Below are 23,041 nucleotides of genomic sequence, written 5' to 3' on the forward strand. Positions count from 1 at the left end.
TGTCTTGCATATACTCACTGTAGTGGTCAAAAATCGTATCAAGTTCACTTCGCCTAAGTGATGGCTAGGCCCAACCTACTTCGTATAAATACCTCTTGGGCCCAGCCCACTCACTTGCTAGTTGGACACTCTCCAACATGGAATTCGACTCACTAGAGGTCCAGACGACTCTAAGCCCTTGCGAACGCCCATCTAGACGAACAATAACCCATCAAAAGTTATAATGCTCCAAGCACCCCTTGGTCGCCCTTAACCGAGCCTGCCGGTTACCGAGTCAACCTCAACTTCGGAGAGCTCGTCACGTACTCATTTGACGAAGTCGCTCTAAAACCCCACGTCGCCTTAAGTACCGTTAGGCGATCTCAGACTACAAAGGGTTTAAAGTCGAGACGGCGTATTCGTACGATCGAGTTACTCCAAGCGACAGATCGACGGTCAAGAACGAGTCTCCCTTAGGGTTTTAGGTCACCCTCGACCCCAATTATCTCGGATCTGATAGACTCCACGAGTCCATCAGTCGCCTATAAATAGAAGGAGACTCAGACTCCAAAGGCATGGAATACCGACTAGAAAATTACTGAATACTCTTCTCTCTCTTACATTTAGTATCTTCCGATCAATGCTCTAGACGACGATAATGAACTTTCGAATTCCAGTGGACCTGAAGGATAATCTTCTAAGAGATCACTCTAGACGACGATATTATACCTTCAAGCTCCATCACTCTGGAAGCCCTCCTAAAGTCTCTGTTACATCTCACTCCTCCATTACACAGAATCTCCGATCGAGACGACCTCTCGACCTGTTCCAGGAGACCAACCCGACCAACTATCCCGTAGAGTCGAAGCTCCGGCCACTCTACGAGTCGAGTCATCCTCCGACGATACAACACGGTGACACCCTCAACATTCACTCGACTTATATTTATTTCACTTATAGTTTGATGACTTGACTGTCGGAGTGCCCTTGGCAAGACACCATCCCGGTGTCCCCAAGACTTGAAAGTTTATAAATGTGGGATGCAAGAATTGTTAAGTTAGGTCTTGCCCTGTGAGTTGTGAATGTTTATGCTAGGGAACTTTTATGGGCACTAAATTTGTATTTATGTCCGAATTAAATGCACTAAGTCTGATACCTGACCTGCCCGAGTTAACCACTTTAGTTAGTGAGTTTGGGCGGTTTATGACACGATTTTTTTACTTGAAAAAGCCCGCCTGATAAACCTGCTAGCCTTATCGAGCAAGGGCCAAGATTGCCCGACTCTCGCGCGGACTTGATGTATGAAGTATATGTGAATGCCTATACCCGCCCATTCATAACCTACCAGATTCTTCTGAAGTATAGGGTTTTGGAGTTCGTTAAAAGACTTTAATTATTTTCAACATCATAGTATTAGGCGATTAAGTGAGGGCATTGTACTGGGAACAAAATGAATTCTAGAACTAACAATAAACAATGTGAAGAGTATAGTATTAGGCGATTAAGTGAGGGCATTGTACTGGGAACAAAATGAATTCTAGAACTAACAATAAACAATGTGAAGAGTATAGTATTAGGCGATTAAGTGAGGGCATTGTACTGGGAACAAAATGAATTCTAGAACTAACAATAAACAATGTGAAGAGTATAGTATTAGGCGATTAAGTGAGGGCATTGTACTGGGAACAAAATGAATTCTAGAACTAACAATAAACAATGTGAAGAGTATAGAAAAAAGGGAGAGAGCTTCCGACGTCTCATTTTATGGTCAAAATATGCATGACTATTTTTTTTTTTTCTGGGGGTGTATCAAATTTTACCTCCATACACTATATGTTTGCATAGATTTCAAGAGTTATTATGATGCCTATACTGCTATACACTTGAGGAAGAGATAATTATACGATACATATGAATACATGAACTGAATAAAAGTGATTAAACTTCAACAAAAAAAAAAAAAGAAGAATAAAAGTGATTAAAACTCAGATTAATAATATCTATGAGATAAATTTTGGATAATTTGGTTCCACCAATATTCATACCATCTCATTGTTCATTCAATTCAATATCTTGAAGAGTATTCTCCATCTGTTTTATGCAAAATCCGTTTATTTTCTACTCCCCATTGCTAATGTCCTGTCCACTGAATCAACACCATCCCTTCTCCTCCTCCTCCTCCTCCTCCTCTACCCTCCATGACTCCACCCACTCTCTTCTCCCCTTCCGCCGTCTTCATACCTATTCTAACTCCGCTCCTCCACCACTCCTCCCCTTCTCCACCACCAGACGTCTACACAAACTTTCCATCTCTTCCCCTTTCCACCACCACCACCACCACCATGAAACATCCCAAACTATCCAAGATAACGAAAATATTAATCTAACTATCACATCTGAAGACCCTATTATTAGAAAACATAACTCAAAATCTACTTCTTTCCTTCTCCGTCGCCTCTCCACCAATCACAAACAACAACAAAATGAACAAGAAGAAGAAGAAGCAGAGGAAAAAACAAACGAAGAAGATGAAGATGAGAAAGTAAAGTTACTCGAATTATCTCTTGTTAAAAGAAGAACCCCTCAATTCCCAGGTTCTATTTACTTACAATCCCCATATACCCATTTTGATTCTCAATCCCCTTCATCTCCTCCACCACTTCACCGTCTTCTCCCTGGTGGCTCAGCCGACATTGTTGATGATGAAAAGATGCTAATGAGAGCCCTTGAAATACGAAGAAATGTGACATCAGAGATACTCAAAGAATCAATGAGAGGTGGCAAGTTTAGTATCACTTACTCAACTAATTTGGTTTCCCATTTGCCTGATTTTGTCGACATTATCATGATTGAAGCTGCATCAATGAAATCTTCACCTGAATTCTCTCATTCCACGTTCAATGCTCGTGCTAAGATCTTTATCCAGAATTCCAATGTCATCCCACTTATTAGGTAATCCTGTTTCTCTCGTCTCTTTATACAACTTGTTAGAACAAAACAGATAGAACCCACAAATATTTAATCCCTTTTGCTAGAAACGCTTGAAATCGTAAAAATTGTTTCTTTGAATTCAAGTCACTCCACTGGGTTTGCTGAAACTTGATTTTGAACAAGTAGCTTTGGTCATTCAGTAGGAGAAAGTTTTTTTTTATTAGATTTGTTCCGACCAGCCTTCCGAGCTACTACCAATACTGTCCGCTTCGGCACACCAGGGTCCTCGTGGCTTTAAAATAAAGTCACTAGGAAAGGGTGTTTAATTTCTTATAAGGATTAAGGGGGCATCACACTTCGTCTCCAACGGATGTGGATTATTCATAGAACACCTTCCCAAGAACACATTGTAGTCGAGCCTATCGTGCGATAACGTATTATAAGATTGCACGAACCAGCCTTCCGAGCTGCTAGCCTTAAGGTCTCAAGGTTTTAAAACGAGACACTAGGAAGGGTGCTTCATCACTTATAAGGGGCACTGCACCAAGTCCCTCACTGATGTGAGATTTGCTTTATAACAAGATTTGAGTTTTAGGGACTTTTTGTACGTATTATATGTGCTTGGAGGATATTAAAGCTTTGACTTGTGACTGTTCGATTGTGATTTATTCCTCTTTAGGTGGTTGAAACACAATTCATTGACTTATCCTCAGATCGGGAAGGTCATATGTATGTCTGGTGGGAATCTTCACTCTGTACGGCAGTTGGTTCAATGGTTAAAACAAATTTATGTCAAAGGGAGCTCTCTTGGGCATGTCCTTGTAAAGGCTGGAAAGAATGTTTTAGAGCGTAATTTGGAAGAGTTGGATGAGGTTGTTTGGTATCTAGAGAGCAATGGGGTTAGAAAGGACTGGATGGGATATATCGTTAGTCGTTGTCCGAAGATTTTATCCTATAGCATGGAAGAAATTAGATCTCGTGTTAGCTTCTTCTTGAATATGGGTATGAATAAGAAAGATTTTGGCACAATGGTTTTTGACTGTCCCAAGGCGTTAGGGTTCTTCCCTCTCGAGGAGATGCACTGTAAGGTATTAATCTTATTCTTGTTTTTTTGAAGATACTTGAATCTTGTATCATCCTTTGTGTGTCTTCAAAATCGATACTTTCTATGTGTTTTCTTCGTTTTTGCGTGACGAATATATTTTAGAATGATATGTTAATATAGGTAAATTATCTTAAAGAATTTGGTATGAGCAACGAAGATGTTGGGCGATTACTAGCATTCAAGCCACAGTTGATGAGTTGTAGCATTGAGAAAAGATGGAAGCCCCTTGTGAAATATCTGTATTATCTTGGAGTTCGCCGTGATGGAATGAGAAGAATACTTACGTTAAAACCAATGGTGTACTGTGTTGATCTCGAGACAACTATTGCCCCAAAGGTACTTTTTCTACGTTTACCTTCCAGTGATGTTCACAGTTGAGTATTTGAAGCTTGACCTGATAATGTTAGTGATGAGTTTAAACTGAAGCAACTGATGTCAAAAACAATTTTTTTGTGATCTTGAAGGTGCGGTTTTTATTGGACATAGGCGTTAGGGAAGATGCTGTGGGTGGCGTGCTTGTTAAGTTCCCACCCTTTTTAACGTACAGCCTCAACAAAAAGATCCGACCAGTGGTTAGTTTGTTTTCCTTGTAATCTCATCTTTTATTTGATTTGACACTAGCACTACATTCGTTTCGGATATCCTTATCATCGTTCCGAGAATCTGTTTTCCGCAGGTCATCTTCTTGTTGACAGAAGCAGGAGTCGAGAAGAAGGATATTGGGAAAGTGATAGCCTCAGGACCAGAGCTTATGGGCTGTAGTATCGTAGATAAGCTGTCGGTTAATGTCAAGTATTTCCTGTCTCTGGGCATTCGTCTTCGGACCTTAGGTGAGATGATCACTGATTTCCCCATGCTGCTAAGATACAACTTGGATATTCTTCGTCCCAAGTACCGATACTTACGGACGACCATGGTTCGTCCGTTGCAAGATCTAATTGAGTTCCCCAGGTAAAGAAGCATGACTTGTGTAGCAATAAGTTCTCCCATTTGTCCCTTGCACTATTTCGTGTGATAAATGTCAATTTTTAACATGGAGATAGTTTCCCATATTTCGTCACAGTTTAATCTGCTGAAAAAATATTTGCAGATTTTTCAGTTACTCGCTCGATGGTAAAATAATTCCTAGGCACAAGGTTATGGTGGAGAACCGGGTAAATTTTAAGCTGCGATATATGTTAGCGTGCAGTGATGAAGAGTTTAATCGAAAGGTAGAGGCAGCAGTTGAGAGGCGAAGAAGGTTTGAATCCGGTATTATGGAAGATCCTCCATCTGATTCTGAAGAAATCGACAGTGCGATAGAGAGTACTGAAGTTGATTACTCAAGAGAAGAGAGATCCCCAGGCTTGCTACCATTTTCAGGGATTCCAGTCTTATTGGAGTAGTTGTAAATAGTTCACTTTCTGACTTTCTGTACAGGTAATGTAAGCATAATTTGCTGTAAGCTAGTTTACATATACATAGTGGCAGGTGGAGAGACGAATGGGCATGCGAAATAGAACTATTGAAGATTACTCCATATGTAATTTACAAGTTAACGCTAACTGAAATGATGAAATGATCTGAATATTGCATCTATATGAACGAATCCATTTCAATGGAGATCGAAACTAGGGCATTTAAGTTTGTCCAGCCAAAGAATGGCAAGGGCAAAATAGTTCTGCATTTCAGAACAATAAGATAAGTCTTTCTCAACGACAACCATAACTTTACCCCATTATTTTTGTAAGAGTTCTTCGTAAGTCGTAACTCAAATGTGGATGGCTGGTAAAGAATATGCCGTAGGGGCGAATCAAAAGAACATCGGCGGCATAAACCCTCAGCCCTAAGGTTCTCTGCTGTCTAAGTTTCATATCTATCTCCATTCAAATACGAGGATAAAGTTAATGTTTCTCTTTCAGACGACAGTTTAACCTTGTAGAGCTTCTACTTAGTCTCCGTAGCACGTCCGAAGTTGGGTCATTCAACAATAGCATTAACTAGGCATGCTTCTTGACAGATTCCTGTAAATGCCCTTATGCAGGTACTCACTGCTAAATGCTAATACAAGCCAGAAAAATCTCAGAAATGAGAGGAAGCTAACTTTTGTAGCTGATTGTGAGTTCGAGATCTCTGATAAGTGATAACAACAGTTAGTGGTGAAGAAGAAGAACATGCTATTTCAATAATAAGTAAAAGTGAGATTTCATAAGTTTATCTCAACCGAAAAATGGAGGGTTCGCCTCACTCTTCCAGCATCCGCTACTAGTATTAATACACAATAAAATGACATTGGTGTCCCTGATTTGAGTCCCTTAGAAACCCGGTCATGGCTTCTGCAGTTACCAGTAGTAGTATTAGTAGTAGTTGGATACTCAGCAGCACAGCGATTCCACATCGGAAGGGGCTGTGGAAAGATTGCTCAGCTGGCTGATGGTGCGAGGGCCACTGGTTCTGGAACCACTTCTGCACATACTGAGTATCCATTACTCTCGAGATGGAGCTTATTGTTATCATTAACGTCAGATCCCCAAAAGTTCGCGAATTTCACGTCATCTTCCTCCATCATTCTTGAGAACTCCTTGTGGTCGTACTCCATCGTGGCATTTCCCCCTAATTCAGCTGGAAGGTTATCCATATCGAAATATGATTTCATGATCTCCACACTGTCTTTGTTCTTTGGGTACACGAATTTTACCTTCTCAAATGTTTTTGTATCCAAAAAGTACTTGGCAGCCTGTACAGAGACAAAGTAGGTCAGCATCTGTAAAAACTTCTATGAGATCATATCAACATTAAAATATAATCCAAATTCCATGAATGAATCAAAGATTGATCAGAAAATTTCGTTCGGTTGACAAATAGTCAATTTTTTTTTGTTGTTGCAAGAAATAGTCTAGTTAGATATACAGAAGGGTTGGAGAACTCGGACCTTCCAAAACGTCTCAAATAGCCTTGGTGGATTGTAGAGAAATGCAACTGCGAGCCTCTCAGGATAATGATTCTGTAATATATTTGTAGTATCCCGGGAGGTTCTAAGGGGCACAGAGTTCAATGACCATCCAGTGAAGTCTATCAACCATGACATCTGTTCTTGACCCTCGGGAAGGTTAAGGATAGCATTCTCGATCAGGTACACTAAATGGCGAAGCTGAGTTTCAGCTTCTGCTGTATTCTGAGTAAGAAAAAACGAACTGGGTGATGAATCTTAAAACTAGAAAACATCAAACCGACACTTAGCAAGAGATAACCCAAACCCATACCTGCATTCCTGGTCTTAATATGAGAACAGTTCTTCCATATCGATCATGAAAATTGGCTCTGTACACTTTCCCAGTCTCACCTTCTTTTGCCACATCCCTCTGAAATTAGAATATGTAAAGACAGAGTAAGCACACTATTCTTGATTCATTCTCAAGTTACAGGGTCGAGAAGGAGAAGAACTGACACAACCGAAATTGCCGAAATATATCTTAACTACAGTATAGAACCTGAAACAACTTAACAGGAGAGTTGTGAATTTAACTGTTTATGTCAGGTTCGATCATTACATAAATTTAGAAGGATCGGAAGTTGTAGCAACAATCTGAAACGTTATTACAAACACCACCTTGTCGCTTATTTGTAAATATAAAGGGTAAAATCCAACTTACCCAGTGTATTTCCTCGGGCTTGAATGTTGACCTCCATTTGAGAGAGTCCTCCAACATTTTCTTAGCCTTATCGATGTTCCAATTCCTAGCTTCTAAGTATCTCCTTAGGCATGCATCAGTACAGTACTGCAAACTACGTCCGGAAATTGGCCCAATAACATTCCTGAGCTCTTTCACCTGTTTAAAAGAGTTTGACCTTGTTTTTACCATACCTTTCCCGCAATATTTATGAAAAAACAAATAATCTCGTTTACCATTCCAAAAAACTAAACTTATGTAATATCCGTAGTTGTGATTACCTTAGCATCCTGCTGTGAAGAATCCTTCTCTGGGTGAGAGTGCTTTCTCCGAAACATGATGACTCAATCTACAATTGGCTCCAACCTACATTTATAAGCATCATATACCATAAACAAAATTAGCGAATTTAGATGACATGTATTCATTATTCAAAATGATTAACCTAGGCTAGATGGAATTATCTACTCTAGGAAACACAAGTTCTAGATAAGGGGGTGAAACCACGTATATATCTTCTATGTCGTTCATCTGATAAGTTTCAACAAGCATAACTCAGTTTGTTTGTTCATCCTTTTATGCTATTACAATCTTCTAATCAAACTTCAAACATTTCTATGCTAATTTAATCCAACCCTAATCAGAAATGCACGAGATATCAATTGCCACCGAGATTTTATCGTTCGGAACTTTACTGTGAAAATTCAGCACACGAATGAATCAACGAGAGAAAGTATTGAAGTCATCGAACACCGATAGCTACTCAAATATGAAACATAAAATTCTGCAACATATATATGTCTTTTAGCAAAACCCCATTTTGCAAACATGGGTACACCAGATCTAGGTCTAATTACTGAATTCAAACTACCCTAAGAGTCTAAAACACATAAAGCCTTCAAATTTGACAATGGAATCAAGCAAAGACATAAAGTTGACTTTAATTTACACAAATAAACAGTCATAACTTGAGTCAAATTAGGAGACAGAACTCAATTAGTGATTCAAGATCTCCTCAGCAAGTCAAAATTCATAGACATAAGCTACAATTCTATTGATCAATTTTTATAATTCAAGTAAAAAACAAAAATGAAAGATTAGGAGATCTAAAGATCATAAATTATGGGAATCAATCTATCTAACATCATTCTCAGTGAAAGAGAGAAATTTATAGCAGTTCAAATGAATTTCATTTAATCTACAACAACTTACAAAATCAGACAAGAAATTGCAGTAAAAGAGAGGCAAAAAATTCCAGAAAAGTCGGAGAATAAGAGTACAAAGAGAGAGAGAGAGAGAGAAAGAGATATTAATGGGGTTGGGCGTGATACCTGGGCTTGGGTGAGAGCAGATTCGGGGAGGAGATGAGAATTCCAAAGTCTCCCCCTTTATAAAATGACAAAGAGACTGACCAACTAGTAGTAGGAAGAAGAAGAAGAAGAGGAGTCCGTCGTACAAAAGTGAGAACTTTCCTTTTCAGCAGTTGAAATATCTTAAAAGAGAAATGCTGTGTTTGACCCGAATATTGGAGTCTCAACACTTGGTTGTCTAAGCGGTTCATGGTGTTGACATAAAACTCCAAAAATCTGGAGGTTCTAAGTTCCATTTCGCAGGAGGTGAAATCAATAGTTATTGAACTTAAGTTATTAAAGATATAAATAATGTAATAAGTGTGTCGGATTTTAGACCTATTTGATGTTGTTGGTTTTAGGCTTCTTTCATTGTCAATTTAGCTTAAGTTGTTATCGTGCTTATTATATCTTCATGATGTATCAATGTCTTGTAACGACTAATGTAGATCGTAGTCGATTTCTCGAACAAACAACAACACAACCGAAGGTTGATGTGGCCTGGGCTAGGCATTTTTCTTTCCACATGTTTGGTCCATTGGCCACGTCGGTTTCGTTGGCTCCATTTTTGGGCTAACTAATGTATTTGATATCTAAAAGTTGTATTACAACAAATTAATTCTCGGGTTGGCTCAGATATTCGTAGACTTGTAGGAGTAAATTTTTTGGCTATGTTACCGTTGAAAAATCATAAAAACACGAAGAAGAAGAGGACTCTGGTTTTTTTTCCTTTTTCTCCCTCTGCACCAATTGGCAATTGCCTTCCATAATGGGGTATGTGGAAAAAAAAAAGTGAGACCATTCCTTTTTGGCCGCCTCTCTCTAATTCCCAAATTTTTGATACAAAATTCAAAAACGAAAATAATGTCAAATTTTCTAAAATATAAACTTTTGGTCCCAAAAGTCAAAGATAAAAAAGTCATAAAAAGATAAGGTCCAAAACACGAGATCGCCATAAATAGGAACTGACCCAAAAAGTATTAGTTGGATGATGACAATTAAAAAAAAAATCATTAATTAAACAACCTATGTATAATTAACAAAATTCACCTCCGAAATGACATGTTAACGAAGCAAAATCTTCCAATAGGTCTTGTGAGAAAGAGAAAAGAAAAAAATCCCCGAAAGCAATGCCCTAAAGAAGCAACATGCATTATTGAAATGGTACTCCACTTTGACAGATTGGTGTCATCTTTAAAAATAGATTTCAACTAGATCTTCTCCCTTGATCTATTATTTGTGATCCACACACTTATAATGTTACATATAATTTAATAATTTTGTAATAATTCAATGACCATGGAATCAAATTCTTTTTTAATTCATTATGAATATGCCTCCCCTTGTTCACATTTTGGGTTGGGCAACTAGTAAGACAAAATATGTGAGTCTTACTTTATCACCGTACTTAGTTTCATTGTTTTCATTTTCAACAAACGTGAAAATACAGGAGTTAAAATCAATCAGTCAGAGGAGTCGTAGAAAAACAAGATAATCTCAGGCCTGACTAGATTTCGAATCTAAATTAGAAAACTACAACCAATATTTCTTGTATTGTCATAACAAAGGTGGAGTATAACTAAAAAGTTGTGCAAATATGAGATCTGCCCTCACAAAATCTCAAATTTGTTCGTGGTGCCCTTAGCCGGGGTCTCAAGAAAACTGAAGTGCCCATTCACATCACAAGTCTAAGCAGCGGTTTCCATGATTGATGGGCTAACCCTGCTTCTTTGAAGACCTAAGTCAAACTACCTTATCAGGAGTGACAATGCCACTAGCACTTCCTGGAGTGGGGAATAAAACTAAACTTTACAATTATATACTCACATTTCAAATAAATACACCGACCCAAATTGACTTAGAGGCTATACAAGATCTTCGTTTTTATCGCCACCTCTAGGTATCATTATGTTTCTTGTTCTTTCTTCACCTTCATCTTCATTTCTCAAAATTTCACCAAATTCTTTCTTACCTTTCCCATAATCTTCATCATTACCTATTTACCTACTACCCCCTCTTTATATTTTTGCTTTATTTTTTATATAATTTGAGATGCATCCTCATCAAAAAATTCTTTTTCGAAAGATGAGAAGGTCTTGATGAATGAATTTTTCTCTTTGTCGAAATCGATAGAGAAATGATGAAAGAAAAGAGTGTGTATGTGGTGGTTGTAGGGGTGATGACGAGTAAGTGTGAGTGAAAATAATCTTGGTCGTAATGAATTGACGAAATCATGTGAATTGTGTTTCTCTTTCTCTTTCTTGTTTACCGTTATCAATATCATAGGACCCTCCACTTTGGGGTGGTGGGACTTAGGACCCTCCACTTGGGGTGGTGGGGACATAAGTGCGTGCACTTAATAAATTGGATCCAGTGAGGAGTCAGTCCACCAAGTGAGAACAAGATTACTATATTGGAAGCAGTGAGAGCGACCATACCTCAATAATAATTTCACGAAACTCATGACCTCTCATTGAAATTCGACAACATTCATTATGCTTCTTTAAAGTCTCTTGTGCCTCTGTTTTCTCTACTTCCCTTACCTAAATTTGGTTTTCTAACCCCATTTTTTTTTGAGTTATTTGCAAAACTATGTTGTTTAGTTCACATGATCTTCTCAGTGTTTCGTTGGAGATGATTTTTTCTAATATTTTTGTGTGGCACTCTAAAGGAAATGTGTACAATAATATTTTTAAATTTATAAAAAATAATTACTAATATTAGAAAAAATCATCTCCAACGAAACACTGTATTAGTGACTTAATGGTAATGTAGTTATTTTAAATTATCCCTTTCAGTGTTTTTAAGTGGCAACTTTTTTTCTTGTTATTGAATGCAAGTGCTAAGTGCTAACTCAATAACTCATCTAAAAACATCTCCGATGCAAAATTCAAAAACAATATTGGTTTTACTGGCTAATTAGAGCATCTCTAATGCAAAATTAATTAATTTTTTTTTTCAATTTTTCCTATCCGTCAAGTTCTAATTGAAAATCTCAAAGTTTCAGAGACAGAAAAAGACAAGAGAGATAATGGTGGTGGCAGCCTGAAAGTGGGAAGAGGGAAAAATGAAGAAGAGGTTGTGTCGAATTGATGTCCCACAAAATTTGACAGAATTCACCATTTTCTTTTCAAAATCTGTATACTCGAAAATATTTTCATTATCCTAAAGTACTAACAGAATTTCATTAAAAGAAAACATAAAGTTTGTAAATTTTATATTTTTCCTTTTAAGGCAAAAATCTTAATTGACCACTTAACTATTCACCTAATTTATTTTTGAGTTTTAGTGAGGAAAAACGATTCCACCACCAAAACTCAAAGATGACTTGAGAGAGAAATCGAAATCAACAATCCAAATTGATGGATAAACGTTTCCTCTCTTACAAACCTGAAAAGAATTCCGCTTTTGATTTGATTTTCTTTTCCAAATCCACAAACATTTTCAGGTTGTCCCATTGGTGGGATGACTTTAATTACAAATCCCGTAATATTCTTTAGAATCACAACTCCGATTGAAAATGACATTAGTTTTGGCCTGGTGACGTGGCCGGACAAGATCTAATTCTCTCACGGATCTTGACCGGCCACATCACCCGTCAGGATTCAGCTGAGAGACGGGTCGGTATAGCATCAGGACTGAACCCGAATAGTCAACAAACCTTCTCCTTTTCAATAAATAAAATAAAAAAGTAAAAAGCTAGCCCTCTCCTAATACTTTCACATCTTTAGATGGTATCCGTTGCAAAAGACAAGAGAGATAGTGGTGGTGGCAGGCTGAAAATGGGAAGAGGAAAAAATGAAGAAGAGGTTATGTCGAATTGTTGTCTCACAAAATTTGATGGAATTCACCATTTTCTTTTCAAAATCTGTATACTCGAAAATATTTTCATCATCCAAAAGCACAGACCTTATCAGAATTCCATTAAAAGAAAACAAAATTTGTAAATTTTATATTTTGCTTTTTAGGAAAAAAAAAATCTTTAAATGACCACTTAACCATTCACCTAATTTCTTTTTGAGTTTTAGTGAACACCAAAACTCAAAGATGACTTGAGAGAGAAATCGAAATCAACAGTCCACGTTGATGGATAAACGTTTTCTCTCTTACAAACTTGAAAAGAGTTCCACTGTTGATTTTGATTTTCTTTCCCAAACCCACAAACATTTTCAGGTTGTCCCATTAGTGGGATGATTTTAATTGCAACTCCCATAATATTCTTTAGAATCACAACTTCGATAGGAAAATGACATTAGTTTTGGCCGAGCGACGCGACCGGACAAGATCTAGTTCTCTCACAGATCTTGACCGGCCACATCACCCGTCAGGATTCAAATGAGAGACGGGTCTGCATACCATCAGGGCTGAATTTGAATAGTCAACAAACCTTCTCCTTTTCAATAAACTAAAATAAAAAAAAACAAAAGCTAGCCCTCTCCTCTCCTAATACTTTCACATCTTTAGATGGTATCCGTTGCAACCTCTCTTTCTCTCTCTAAAAATCACACACTAGACTAGACTCTAGTAACTCTACTCTCTCTCTAAAATGACTGTTTTTTTGTCTTCAACTCAAACATCAAAAGCGCCTCCTCTCCAACGGTTCAATATGCATATTACACTTCCTTCCAAGTTTTAATACTCTCCCCGGAAAAATTCAGTTAAAATCGTTCCCGATTAACCTCCTCAGGCGGCGATGAAGAATTTTACTGAAAACTCCGTTGATGTCGTTAACAGATCCAAAAAACTGTTATCTCACGATCTCACTACCAAAATGCCGTTTCTTAATTTGAAGCTTTACATCGTAATTGGAATTTGTGTTGGAATTTGTTTGATCGTCACTCTTCTTCTGATTCTTCTCTGTCTGAATTCGAATCGTAAATCAAGAAAGCAGCATCCGGTGAGGTGTTCTTTAGGTTCATTTCTTTCGATTAAGTTGGATTCAGATGATGAGGTAAGTGAAAGAAAAAGATCAGATCGGAAGGAGAATGATAAATTTTTTGATGAAAAGAGAAATGAGAAGAAGAAAGAAGGATTTGGTAGTGAAAATGGAGGTTATAGAGTGATTGATATTGAGAATGGGAGTTCAGATTCTTCAAATAGTAAGATAATATCCGGCGGTAGTAAGAGCTCATCCTCCGCCTCGGCATCGGCGTCAACTGTGTCGGTGGAAGTACCGAATCTTGGTTGGGGACGGTGGTATACACTGAGAGAACTGGAAATAGCTACTAATGGATTTTCCGGTGAAAATGTGATCGGTGAAGGTGGATTTGGCGTCGTTTACAGAGGAGTTTTGCCTGATAAATCTGTTATTGCAGTGAAAAAACTTCTAAACAAGAAGTAAGTTTTCCTTTCTTTCTTCTACTCCACTAAATTGCGTTTTTAGATCCAATCAGTGCTTGAGTTTCTGTTTCTTCTTCTTCTAAGTTCATCAATGTGTTTGTTTAATTAAGATGCTAATGTGGGTTTTAGGTCTTTAGAATGTGTAGTTTGGTTTGGTTTGGTTTATAGAATATAATCAGATTAAGGGAAATGCTAAGTTCACAAAAAAAAATTGACAAATTTTTCACGGGAATGATGTGACAAGTCTCTTTTGAAAGTTTTACTGAATTCTGACTGTTATTTTATTTAATCGACGATTCTAAAAGGGAGTAACAAACTTACACGCCCTCGGTTGGGATTTTCTACTAGAATGTGTTTTTTTAATGCATCAAACACCACTTTGGAATGCAATTCCTAGTAATTGGATTCGATCTTTGTGCGCCAAACACGACCTTAACGTACGGGGCGGGTTTCATGGTAATGTTGATTTTTTTTTTTCTTACATGAAACTTGAAGATGAAACTCTGTAACATTGGAAAGAAAAAGTATGAAATTGAGGGGTCTATTAGGTAAAGTTGGTTGCTTTAGTAGTCCCCATCTTTATTGACCATCTGATTACTTTTTAAAGGAGAACATAGTGAAAGTAAAAGTAAAGTTGCATCAGTTTAGGAGTCATGGAGCTAGGAAGTGTCAGTAGCCCCTCAACCCTAGGATTCATAACCTGCCCAAAATTTATGAAACCATGAAATTGAGGCAGATTGTATCAGTTTCCACCTCCTCAATTTGTGAAATGGATTTACAGTTTTTCTAGTTGGGAATTGAAGTAGAACTTGTAAAATTCCATGATTAAAGCTCTGTCCTTTTCCTCCCTTCTTTTCAACAATATAAGTATGAAACTGCAATTTCGTGTATTTTGTAGAGGCCAGGCAGAGAAAGAATTTGAGGTGGAAGTTGAAGCCATCGGAAAAGTAAAGCATAAAAACTTGGTCAATCTTATTGGTTATTGCGCAGAAGGTGCTCAAAGGTACGCCCTTTTTGGCCTTATACTTTGTATTTTCTGTTTCGGATATTAATACGATTATGTATGTGAAGATAACATATATTTTGGAATGGGGACTGGTTGTTTCAGGATGCTTGTATTTGAATATGTTGCCAACGGCAATTTGGATCAATGGTTGCACTGTGATGTTGGGCTTGTTAGTCCTCTTACATGGGACATTAGGATGAAGATTGCACTAGGCACAGCAAAAGGGTGCTTAATTCTATCTCACATCTCATTTAGACTTTGATTTATGTCTAAAATTTAAACTCCATTTTCGAATTCCATGTCGGAGACTGAGTTCCTCTTTCTTTTTTTTTTTTCTTTTTTTTATAGCTTGGCTTATTTACACGAAGGATTAGAACCAAAAGTTGTACACCGAGATATTAAATCTAGTAATATCCTTCTGGACAAGAAATGGAATGCGAAAGTCTCAGATTTTGGGCTGGCCAAGCTCTTGCAATCTGACGCAAGTTACGTGACGACACGTGTAATGGGCACATTTGGGTTTGTTCTCCTTCTCTCTAATTTCCTAAAAGATGTCTTGTTTTTCACAGTCAGTGTACAATTGTAGAATTTAATGGGTTATTCTGCTGCAGATGTGTAGCTCCAGATTATGCCAGCACTGGTATGCTTAATGAGTGCAGCGACGTGTATAGTTTTGGTGTTCTTCTAATGGAACTAATCTCAGGAAGGAGCCCGGTCGACTATGCCAGACCACCTGGAGAGGTACTCAAATCAGAAGCTTCCATACTTCTCCATTTGATATACTGGCAATTCCTGAACTCTCGTGTCTGTGTTTTCTTGATTTTATAGGTGAACTTGGTTGAGTGGTTTAGAGGCATGGTAGCAAGTAGGCGCGAAGTGGAAGTTGTTGACCCACTTCTTGAAGTCCAACCAACAGAAAGAGGTCTGAAGCGGGTCATATTGATCTGCCTCCGTTGTATAGATTTAGATGCTAGTAAGAGACCAAGGATGGGACAAGTGGTACACATGCTCGAAGCAGACGAGTTTCCATTTCGCTCTGTAAGTCTAATCTCATCGAACCACATTTGCTCCAGTTTCATGCATAGTTTAAACTCCATTGAAGTGTTACTACACCAAGTAGTAATCCTCTTAATTCATTGTCCATTCACAAGCATTCGATACAATAGATAAAGAACTACACAAGCTCTTTCTGAAAAGTCACATGCCCTAAATGGAAAACGCACAATATCATTTGACATCAACAAAGCATATTTATAAAAATCCATTGATGCAGCATGGTCAAAAAGACTGAAGTCCCCGGGGATGAAATGTGCTCTATATAATTCATGAACTCTTCCATTTCCCAACATTTTTCGAATCTGACAGGTGAATGCTTCTTCTATGTTTTGCAGGAAACACGATTGTCAGCTGGCCGAGACATCATTTCGCTACCAGTTGGGGCTGTTAGCAAGCTCACTGATAGGATGTCATTGCCAACCAAGAACGCAGAAAGGTGAACAAAAATCTACTATAAAGATGATTTTTTTTTTGATGAAGGAACTATAAAGATGATTTGTTATATATAGTTTGTAAATCTACAATTACTTAGTAAAAGGTATATATATCATGTATGTTCACGTCTAAACTTCTATATATAGTTTCTATTTATGTGAATGTACTTTCGGATACGCAAGTTTGAGGGCGAAAATCAAATCATAACACTCGGACATGGTAACTGGAAACACTGCGGAATGAAAGAGGACACATTGACTGAATCCATGCGGATTTAAACGTCTCAAATGCGGGCACTTGGATTTCCTTCTCTTTCTTTTGAAACCGTATCCATGTTCTTACTTGAGTCTCAACTTGATAAAATTTTGCCATCATAATAGCAAAAGAATAGGATTCTTCCCTTCTTTGGGGTCTCAACTTGGAAAAGCCTTCATAAAAAGAACACCGGGTCCTTTCCTTATGAAGTGCATCTCAAGATCAGCACAGAAGGGTTCCCAACAGTTCAAGAGGATAGGCTCAAGGAAACATGAAGTATTACAGTTATAATGAATTAAACGAGGGATTAAAGAAAAACGACGGAAGACACAAAACTGCAACCCCACAGAAAGAAGCAACCAGCGACGCACAAAACCCACCAAGAAACCAAATGTAGGCAGGGCAACCATATATTATATAGAAAATAGTAGGATTAACACTTGAATGTCCAACTACCATGAAAACTTGGAAGGTGTTCCACTCCCCCACCTTTTTCGGCGTTGGTCAAGAATCATTTATGAGACAGACGTTGGGATCAGATTTCTCAAGATCAGCATATGGTCAAGTACTAGTGAAGTAGACCTTTGTTTGTGTTGCCCAAGCGAACTCATCTAATTTGCCGCGGATGGAGCGCATAGGACTTTAAAGGCCTGGGTCATTTCGTAGAGTAGCAAGAGGATCCAGCTAGTCTTGGATCAGAAATTGCACGGAGATCTATGGCAGTAGTCGCGAGTTGCGACCAACCCAAATGGCCAATCAATATATTGCTAGGGAGATGTTGGGTTGGCTGGTGGGACTGGGCGTACCTAAAAGCTCAAGAGTCGAGAACAAAACTAAGCTGGTCTTCAATTGGGCTTGTTCTCGGGCTAAACATAAACAAAAATGATGCTATGCCCAGTTGAATCCCGGCCTCAATCCCGGCCGGGTGACTTGGCAGTCCAACCGGGCATGCATCATGAGTTGGCAGGAGCAAAAAGCTGGGAGAATTTGCTGTTTTGTCTTTGATCCCTCCAATTCATGCCTATTCAAAATAGGTCCTTTTAGTCAACCCAGCTTTTATTACTCGACCAGGTTATTTTCTAAGGCAAAAATCGATTTTGCAGTCCAACCGAGGAATTTGGGAGCAAGCAAACAGCTAGGGTTTCATTCTTCCCTCTTTCATCAAACTAGGTAAATTCCAAATCTCTTCTTCCCTCTTTCAAATACATCTCTCCTACCTACCTATTTCTCTTTGCTAAATCTCTATACAAATTTGTAATTTTGTCTCTCTCTCTACAAATTTTGGAGCAAAAAGCTAGGGTTCTTCATTTTTCCTCTTTCACCAGACTAGGTAAGTTTCAAATCTCTTCTTCTATCAAATACATCTCTCTTACCTATTTCTTTTTGCTAAATCTCTATGTCTCTCTCTCTCTACTAAACAAGGCAGATTCACAAATGTCAACTGAGGTTTAGTGTTACGGTTAGACTCAAATTTGGCTATTATGCTCATTCGACGGATCTATTATAGGATGTTTTAAACTAATTTGTATGACTTTGCCATAAATTGATTTATTTGTCTTAAACCTTAAATATCACTATTTAGGAATATAATTTGGGTTTGTTAACTAATAGTTAATATGTATATCACTATTATTCCTTCTTCTATTTGCATCCTCTTTCAAATATGTTCATCTTCAAGTAGATTTCTCTTTCCACAATTTTAAATTTATGGCAAAACTTAGGGTTAGAATATTAATGTGTCTTCTGTAGTTGCGCAGTCAAGTTTCAGCAAGAATGTGATATACCTCTTTTGTGATTACGCAGTCCAAACTAAAAGAGAAGTATCATATCTCAACTTCTATTGCTGAAGTTGTAATATTTGTTGATTTTGATGAAGAAATTGATAATTGGTTGAAGGTGTTTGGGTCAGTTTTCTAACTCTGCCATAACCTAAACCATTACTAAGAAGGTAAGCCACTTTATGGTTTTCTTCAACTTGGTTTAGTTATGATTGAACTAAGTGCAGTCTTTTATCGTGCAGGTCGTACGAGGAAATCAAAGTGGGGAGTCGGGAGTCATTCTCTAGGAAAAGAAGAAAACTCTGCAGCTAGGGATTCCTTATCGAAGTTGTAGTTAGCAACAAAATTGATGTCGTAATCTCGAGGTGCAGAGAACATACAGTTAGAACTACAACAGTTCATAACCAAATCAAACTGCAGAACAAAACTTCATTTGTTCTTGCTCCTGAAGGAAATTATATATCGAAGTAGCTCAATATGTAGCTTTAAAGAGAGTTCTGGAGGTATGGATTTGAAAAGGAAATGGAATGAAACAGTCAAGTAACACGTGTTTGTTATGAGATAGTTCATGTTAAAACATATTATAGTTCCTGTTGAAACCAAATGCAATGTTGTTGAGAGTTGGTTTACAATAAGAGAACAATCTTACAACATTAACTACCTCCATAATCAAATCAACTGACAAGAACAAACCATTGCTCAAACTAGAACACAATGGCATTTTCAAATTGAGAGTTGGTTACAATAAGAGAACATTAGGAAACAAATTCTCGTGGAGGTTCTTCTATCTTGAACTTTGCACTTTTGACAAATCTTTCTTCAATTCTTCAAGTTCTTGGTTACCTCCGAGATTTCAACTTCAAAGACACCAATCTCTCAATGATGCGTGTTAATTCCTAGTCTTTAAATAGCTTTTTTTTTTGTTGAAAGTAGTCTTTAAATAGCTACCTAAACAAAACAATACATAAAAAATGATACAAGAAAGTTACAAATTCATCCATATCATTACGGTACAAATTTTAACAATACAATACAATATAAAACAGATATTCTAAAGTTAAGCTGCCGAAGATTGAAAATATACATTACCGGAACACTGCATTAATCTCTCCTAACAAGTACAAGCTTATAGGTTTCAAATTGGATGAAGTTGGATGTCGTCACAAAATTTAAAACTTAGAAAGTCACAAAATCACTCTTCTACTCATAGAAAAGAGTCAAGAAGATTGATACTACGCTTTCCTCTGCGCGCGTCAATTGAAGCATCCAATTCTGCTGCTAATTACAACTTCCATATGGGAATCACATTGTGCGCGACAACGAGTGTATTTTTGCCAAAACCACGACAGATAGTGAACATCTACATAGTCCTCCTTCACATGAGTCTCTTCTTCACATCACTACATTACAACATCGATATGGAAAAGTTCAACCTCTATATCCTGCAGCAACAAGACTCCCTTCGGTTGGATTTTGCTGCTACATAAAAAAAACAAGTTAATAAGAATCCCATAATTTTATCCCCTTACCAGCAAATTAGTAACAACATAGTAGACGCCAACTAAGTTGTGCTCGAACAACACAGTAGACCCAAATTAGTAACAACTCAACAAATTAGTACAACAAATTAGAACACACAATATTATGTTTGTGCCTGAAATTAGAAATACAAGATTCAAATTCTTATCTTAGATTATGCAGTAATAACCAAGAAAAATGTAACTGATAATTCTCATCTTCTAGCTAGGACTTCAAAGCTTCTTAACAGAAGTCTTAGATCTATATATGATATCACAAACAAGGTGTAAAGAGTAGAATAACAAGAGCAAATAACCCCCAAAACTAGGGCAAATTCAATAACAAAACATTCATCAAATCAACAACCATCACATTAAAAATTAGGCCAAAATAATATCTATAACTAAGAAAATCAGTTATAAAGCAAACTTAAGAAGAACAAATCGAAGAGAAAGAGGTACAAGAGATAGAAAGATGTCTAATCTTTGAACTTTACTCACCTGTATACAATGAAGCCCTAGTTGGTGAGGACTTCTGGCCAAACCTTCCCAAAAACCGATCTTAAAAATCCCTAAAAATCGAGTTTCAAAACCCTAAAAACCCTTTTCGTTGATGTTTGGAACGAAGAAACCTAGCTTTTGAATCATATTAGGGCAAAATCATAAAAATTTCTCCAAAATTTCATATACAAATAAAATCAATTTAGGGCAAAACCATAAAAAGTTCTCAAAAACTAAAGTTGAAAAGATAACAACAAAGTACCTTCAAACCAAGATGTTGTTAGGAAGTGGCGGGATGCCAACACCAAGCTTGAAATCGAACCTAAGATGAAGCTTGGGTTTGCAGAGAGAGAGAGAGAGAGATATAGAATTAGAAATTTGTAAAGAGAGTTAGCGAAGAGTTAGCTTGAAATCGAGCCTAAGATGAAGCTTGGCTTTGTTAATGAAAGAAGGAAGAATGATGAAGAACCCTAGATGTTTTTCTCCCAAAAAGTTTCGCTCTCTTAACCGGTTGAAAGTTGCCCTAGGACTGAAAGAAGGAAGATAATGATAGAAGAAGAGATTTGACCCTGTTTTGACTAAAAGGACTGATTTTCAAAGAAGCTAAATTCGGGGGATCCAAAATGAAATAACAACTCAAATGCCCAAAAACACAACCCACGTCATGTTGCTATGCCCGGTTAGACTGCCAACTCACCCAGCCGGGATTGGGGCCGGGATTCAACCGGGCATAGCATGTAAATAAAACTTGGAGGATCTTCTTCTATGCCTTCAAAATAACATGTAAATAAAACTATTTGGGACTCTTTTAAGAGTTTTACATTTCTTGATCAACTACTTCTTACAAGGAATGTAAATTATTATTCAAATTAAACAACAACAACAACTACCCCTACTAGTCTGTATGTGCAATAAGCTTAATTTCAAGAACACAACAAATTCAAAAACCCCATCTCTTACGTCTGGGTTGAAGCTAGGTGGCAGCGAGTGAATCAGTACGTTCATCAGTCAATCTTGACCTGGTGGCGACCTTTTTCTTTCTCACTTACTTCACTTCCTTGCGTCTTATCGTATTCTAATAATACCAACCAACATCAATAACAAACAATTAAAATTCAATTCAACCAAACAAAATACTACTAAAATTAGTATTAATGTTAAATTTGTAGTCATTCGACTTAATTACCAGGGTGATTTTCATGGATGATTTTACTTTTATCTTCGTCCGAGAGGGGCAAAGACTGATTCCCGCCATATATTCCTCCAAAACCTTCTTCATCTGATCGAGTCGCGTATCCTTCTCCAAACGAATGAGACATCACATCCCTTCACCCCCCATCAACCCCAAAAATCACTTGTTTTAGTGATCAGATAAATTCATACTCCATATATATATATATATATTATTCGAATTGAATTTTGAAATTTTAACACTTACCCAGTTTGCTCGTTGGGGTTATTGGGGTTCTGCTGCTGTTGCTGGTTGTGTTCCATGGTGGGGTTTTCAGGTTCTGTATTGGTTTGTTGGAATCCAACACCACTAATCTTAATACCACCTACTGTTTTCTGTTGCCGAGGAATTGACGATGATGGAAGAAATGTTGATTGAAATTTACCAACTCTAATAAGTGAATTGATTATCATTTTCTTTAACTAGTTATCTGTTTATATATAAGTACGTTTTTGTAGTATCGATGGTGGTGATCAAAAGAGGGGTGAAGGAGTGGGGGTAAAAAAAGGGGGAGGAAAAAGATGAAATTGGATTGGGGATTTTCTACCAGTGGCGGTGAGTTGTAATAGTTTGCTTTCTAAAATACGGACACGTAAGAGTATGACAATAGGATACGTGTCGTATTGGAAGTCTTACGTGGCGAACCCTCCTGCTTCTTCTGCATGTCCAACATTTAAAAGTAGGTGATGATGATAATGAGTGTGCCAGAAGAGAGACATGTCGGACGGATAGGTCTGACACCATCTCCACACTTACCCATGAAATCGATGGCGCTCTTAAAACTTCTTGCTAGTGGTATAGAGAAAATTATACAGGCACACTTCAGTATTTCTTCAAGAATTATAATTATTCGGTGCCCCTAAGGTGAAGAATTCTCCAAAAAAAAAAACAATTGGATAGTTTAGTGG

General features: G+C 37.5%; 4 protein-coding genes and 2 long non-coding RNA genes across 8 annotated transcripts; 3 read left to right on the top strand and 3 right to left on the bottom strand.

The window, feature by feature from the left end:
• Positions 1 to 1,856: 1,856 nt before the first annotated feature.
• EMB2219 (Mitochondrial transcription termination factor family protein) lies at positions 1,857 to 5,593 on the top strand. Of its 2 annotated transcripts, XM_086656102.1 has the most exons (7): positions 1,857 to 1,913; positions 1,955 to 2,931; positions 3,590 to 3,998; positions 4,136 to 4,351; positions 4,480 to 4,587; positions 4,692 to 4,966; positions 5,106 to 5,593. In XM_086656102.1, exons 2-7 carry the CDS (start codon positions 2,078 to 2,080, stop codon positions 5,398 to 5,400), a joined length of 2,157 nt encoding a protein of 718 aa, XP_086512228.1. In that variant the 5' UTR covers positions 1,857 to 1,913; positions 1,955 to 2,077; the 3' UTR covers positions 5,401 to 5,593. The 2 variants fall into 2 exon arrangements, with proteins under 2 accessions (XP_086512228.1, XP_086512229.1); XM_086656103.1 differs by lacking the exon at positions 1,857 to 1,913 and having other exon boundaries at positions 2,050 to 2,965; positions 3,248 to 3,998.
• A 566-nt stretch (positions 5,594 to 6,159) lies between these two features.
• LOC147569626 (uncharacterized) lies at positions 6,160 to 9,203 on the bottom strand. Its single transcript, XM_086656104.1, has 6 exons — positions 8,997 to 9,203; positions 7,947 to 8,031; positions 7,648 to 7,824; positions 7,258 to 7,356; positions 6,927 to 7,169; positions 6,160 to 6,731 (listed from the first exon to the last, which is right to left on the bottom strand). Exons 2-6 carry the CDS (start codon positions 8,001 to 8,003, stop codon positions 6,417 to 6,419), a joined length of 891 nt encoding a protein of 296 aa, XP_086512230.1. The 5' UTR covers positions 8,004 to 8,031; positions 8,997 to 9,203; the 3' UTR covers positions 6,160 to 6,416.
• Positions 9,204 to 13,040: 3,837 nt separating this feature from the next.
• Positions 13,041 to 17,025, top strand: LOC147569627 (Protein kinase superfamily protein). 2 transcript variants are annotated; one of them, XM_086656105.1, is made up of 8 exons: positions 13,447 to 14,351; positions 15,253 to 15,357; positions 15,463 to 15,585; positions 15,709 to 15,879; positions 15,972 to 16,101; positions 16,189 to 16,398; positions 16,752 to 16,866; positions 16,899 to 17,025. In XM_086656105.1, exons 1-7 carry the CDS (start codon positions 13,708 to 13,710, stop codon positions 16,854 to 16,856), a joined length of 1,488 nt encoding a protein of 495 aa, XP_086512231.1. In that variant the 5' UTR covers positions 13,447 to 13,707; the 3' UTR covers positions 16,857 to 16,866; positions 16,899 to 17,025. The 2 variants fall into 2 exon arrangements, with proteins under 2 accessions (XP_086512232.1, XP_086512231.1); XM_086656106.1 differs by having other exon boundaries at positions 13,041 to 14,351; positions 16,752 to 17,025.
• Positions 17,026 to 18,192: 1,167 nt separating this feature from the next.
• Positions 18,193 to 19,519, top strand: LOC147569628 (uncharacterized). Its single transcript, XR_015231317.1, has 3 exons — positions 18,193 to 18,276; positions 18,910 to 19,054; positions 19,127 to 19,519. It is a non-coding gene; the product is annotated as an uncharacterized LOC147569628 (long non-coding RNA).
• Positions 19,520 to 19,856: 337 nt separating this feature from the next.
• On the bottom strand, positions 19,857 to 21,425 carry LOC147569629 (uncharacterized). Its single transcript, XR_015231316.1, has 3 exons — positions 21,165 to 21,425; positions 20,903 to 21,033; positions 19,857 to 20,363 (listed from the first exon to the last, which is right to left on the bottom strand). It is a non-coding gene; the product is annotated as an uncharacterized LOC147569629 (long non-coding RNA).
• A 243-nt stretch (positions 21,426 to 21,668) lies between these two features.
• On the bottom strand, positions 21,669 to 23,022 carry LOC147569630 (late embryogenesis abundant protein). The gene is made up of 3 exons (XM_086656109.1): positions 22,341 to 23,022; positions 22,089 to 22,228; positions 21,669 to 21,977 (listed from the first exon to the last, which is right to left on the bottom strand). The coding sequence occupies exons 1-3, from the start codon at positions 22,544 to 22,546 to the stop codon at positions 21,907 to 21,909; spliced, it is 417 nt and encodes a 138-aa protein (XP_086512235.1). The 5' UTR covers positions 22,547 to 23,022; the 3' UTR covers positions 21,669 to 21,906.
• Positions 23,023 to 23,041: the final 19 nt, after the last annotated feature.

The sequence above is a fragment of the Eschscholzia californica genome, unplaced genomic scaffold (genome assembly GCF_041429995.1).
Source record: "Eschscholzia californica isolate CP2 unplaced genomic scaffold, dmEscCali1.0.p SCAF_1, whole genome shotgun sequence".
Taxonomy (NCBI): Eukaryota; Viridiplantae; Streptophyta; class Magnoliopsida; order Ranunculales; family Papaveraceae; genus Eschscholzia; species Eschscholzia californica.

What these genes read in the sequence shown, in the direction of transcription:
- EMB2219 (XM_086656102.1), top strand. Translation starts at nt 2,078, where the DNA reads ATGCAAAATCCGTTTATTTTCTACTCCCCATTGCTAATGTCCTGTCCA. An exon ending in AATGTCATCCCACTTATTAG is followed by an intron (nt 2,932 to 3,589) that starts GTAATCCTGTTT and finishes ATTCCTCTTTAG; the next exon opens with GTGGTTGAAACACAATTCAT. An exon ending in GATCTAATTGAGTTCCCCAG is followed by an intron (nt 4,967 to 5,105) that starts GTAAAGAAGCAT and finishes AAATATTTGCAG; the next exon opens with ATTTTTCAGTTACTCGCTCG.
- LOC147569626 (XM_086656104.1), bottom strand. Translation starts at nt 8,003, where the DNA reads ATGTTTCGGAGAAAGCACTCTCACCCAGAGAAGGATTCTTCACAGCAG. An exon ending in CTTCACAGCAGGATGCTAAG is followed by an intron (nt 7,825 to 7,946) that starts GTAATCACAACT and finishes TCTTTTAAACAG; the next exon opens with GTGAAAGAGCTCAGGAATGT. An exon ending in TATTAAGACCAGGAATGCAG is followed by an intron (nt 7,170 to 7,257) that starts GTATGGGTTTGG and finishes TTTCTTACTCAG; the next exon opens with AATACAGCAGAAGCTGAAAC.
- LOC147569627 (XM_086656106.1), top strand. Translation starts at nt 13,708, where the DNA reads ATGAAGAATTTTACTGAAAACTCCGTTGATGTCGTTAACAGATCCAAA. An exon ending in AAAAAACTTCTAAACAAGAA is followed by an intron (nt 14,352 to 15,252) that starts GTAAGTTTTCCT and finishes TGTATTTTGTAG; the next exon opens with AGGCCAGGCAGAGAAAGAAT. An exon ending in TGCGCAGAAGGTGCTCAAAG is followed by an intron (nt 15,358 to 15,462) that starts GTACGCCCTTTT and finishes TGGTTGTTTCAG; the next exon opens with GATGCTTGTATTTGAATATG.
- LOC147569630 (XM_086656109.1), bottom strand. Translation starts at nt 22,546, where the DNA reads ATGATAATCAATTCACTTATTAGAGTTGGTAAATTTCAATCAACATTT. An exon ending in AACCCCAACGAGCAAACTGG is followed by an intron (nt 22,229 to 22,340) that starts GTAAGTGTTAAA and finishes TGGGGGGTGAAG; the next exon opens with GGATGTGATGTCTCATTCGT. An exon ending in CATCCATGAAAATCACCCTG is followed by an intron (nt 21,978 to 22,088) that starts GTAATTAAGTCG and finishes TGGTATTATTAG; the next exon opens with AATACGATAAGACGCAAGGA.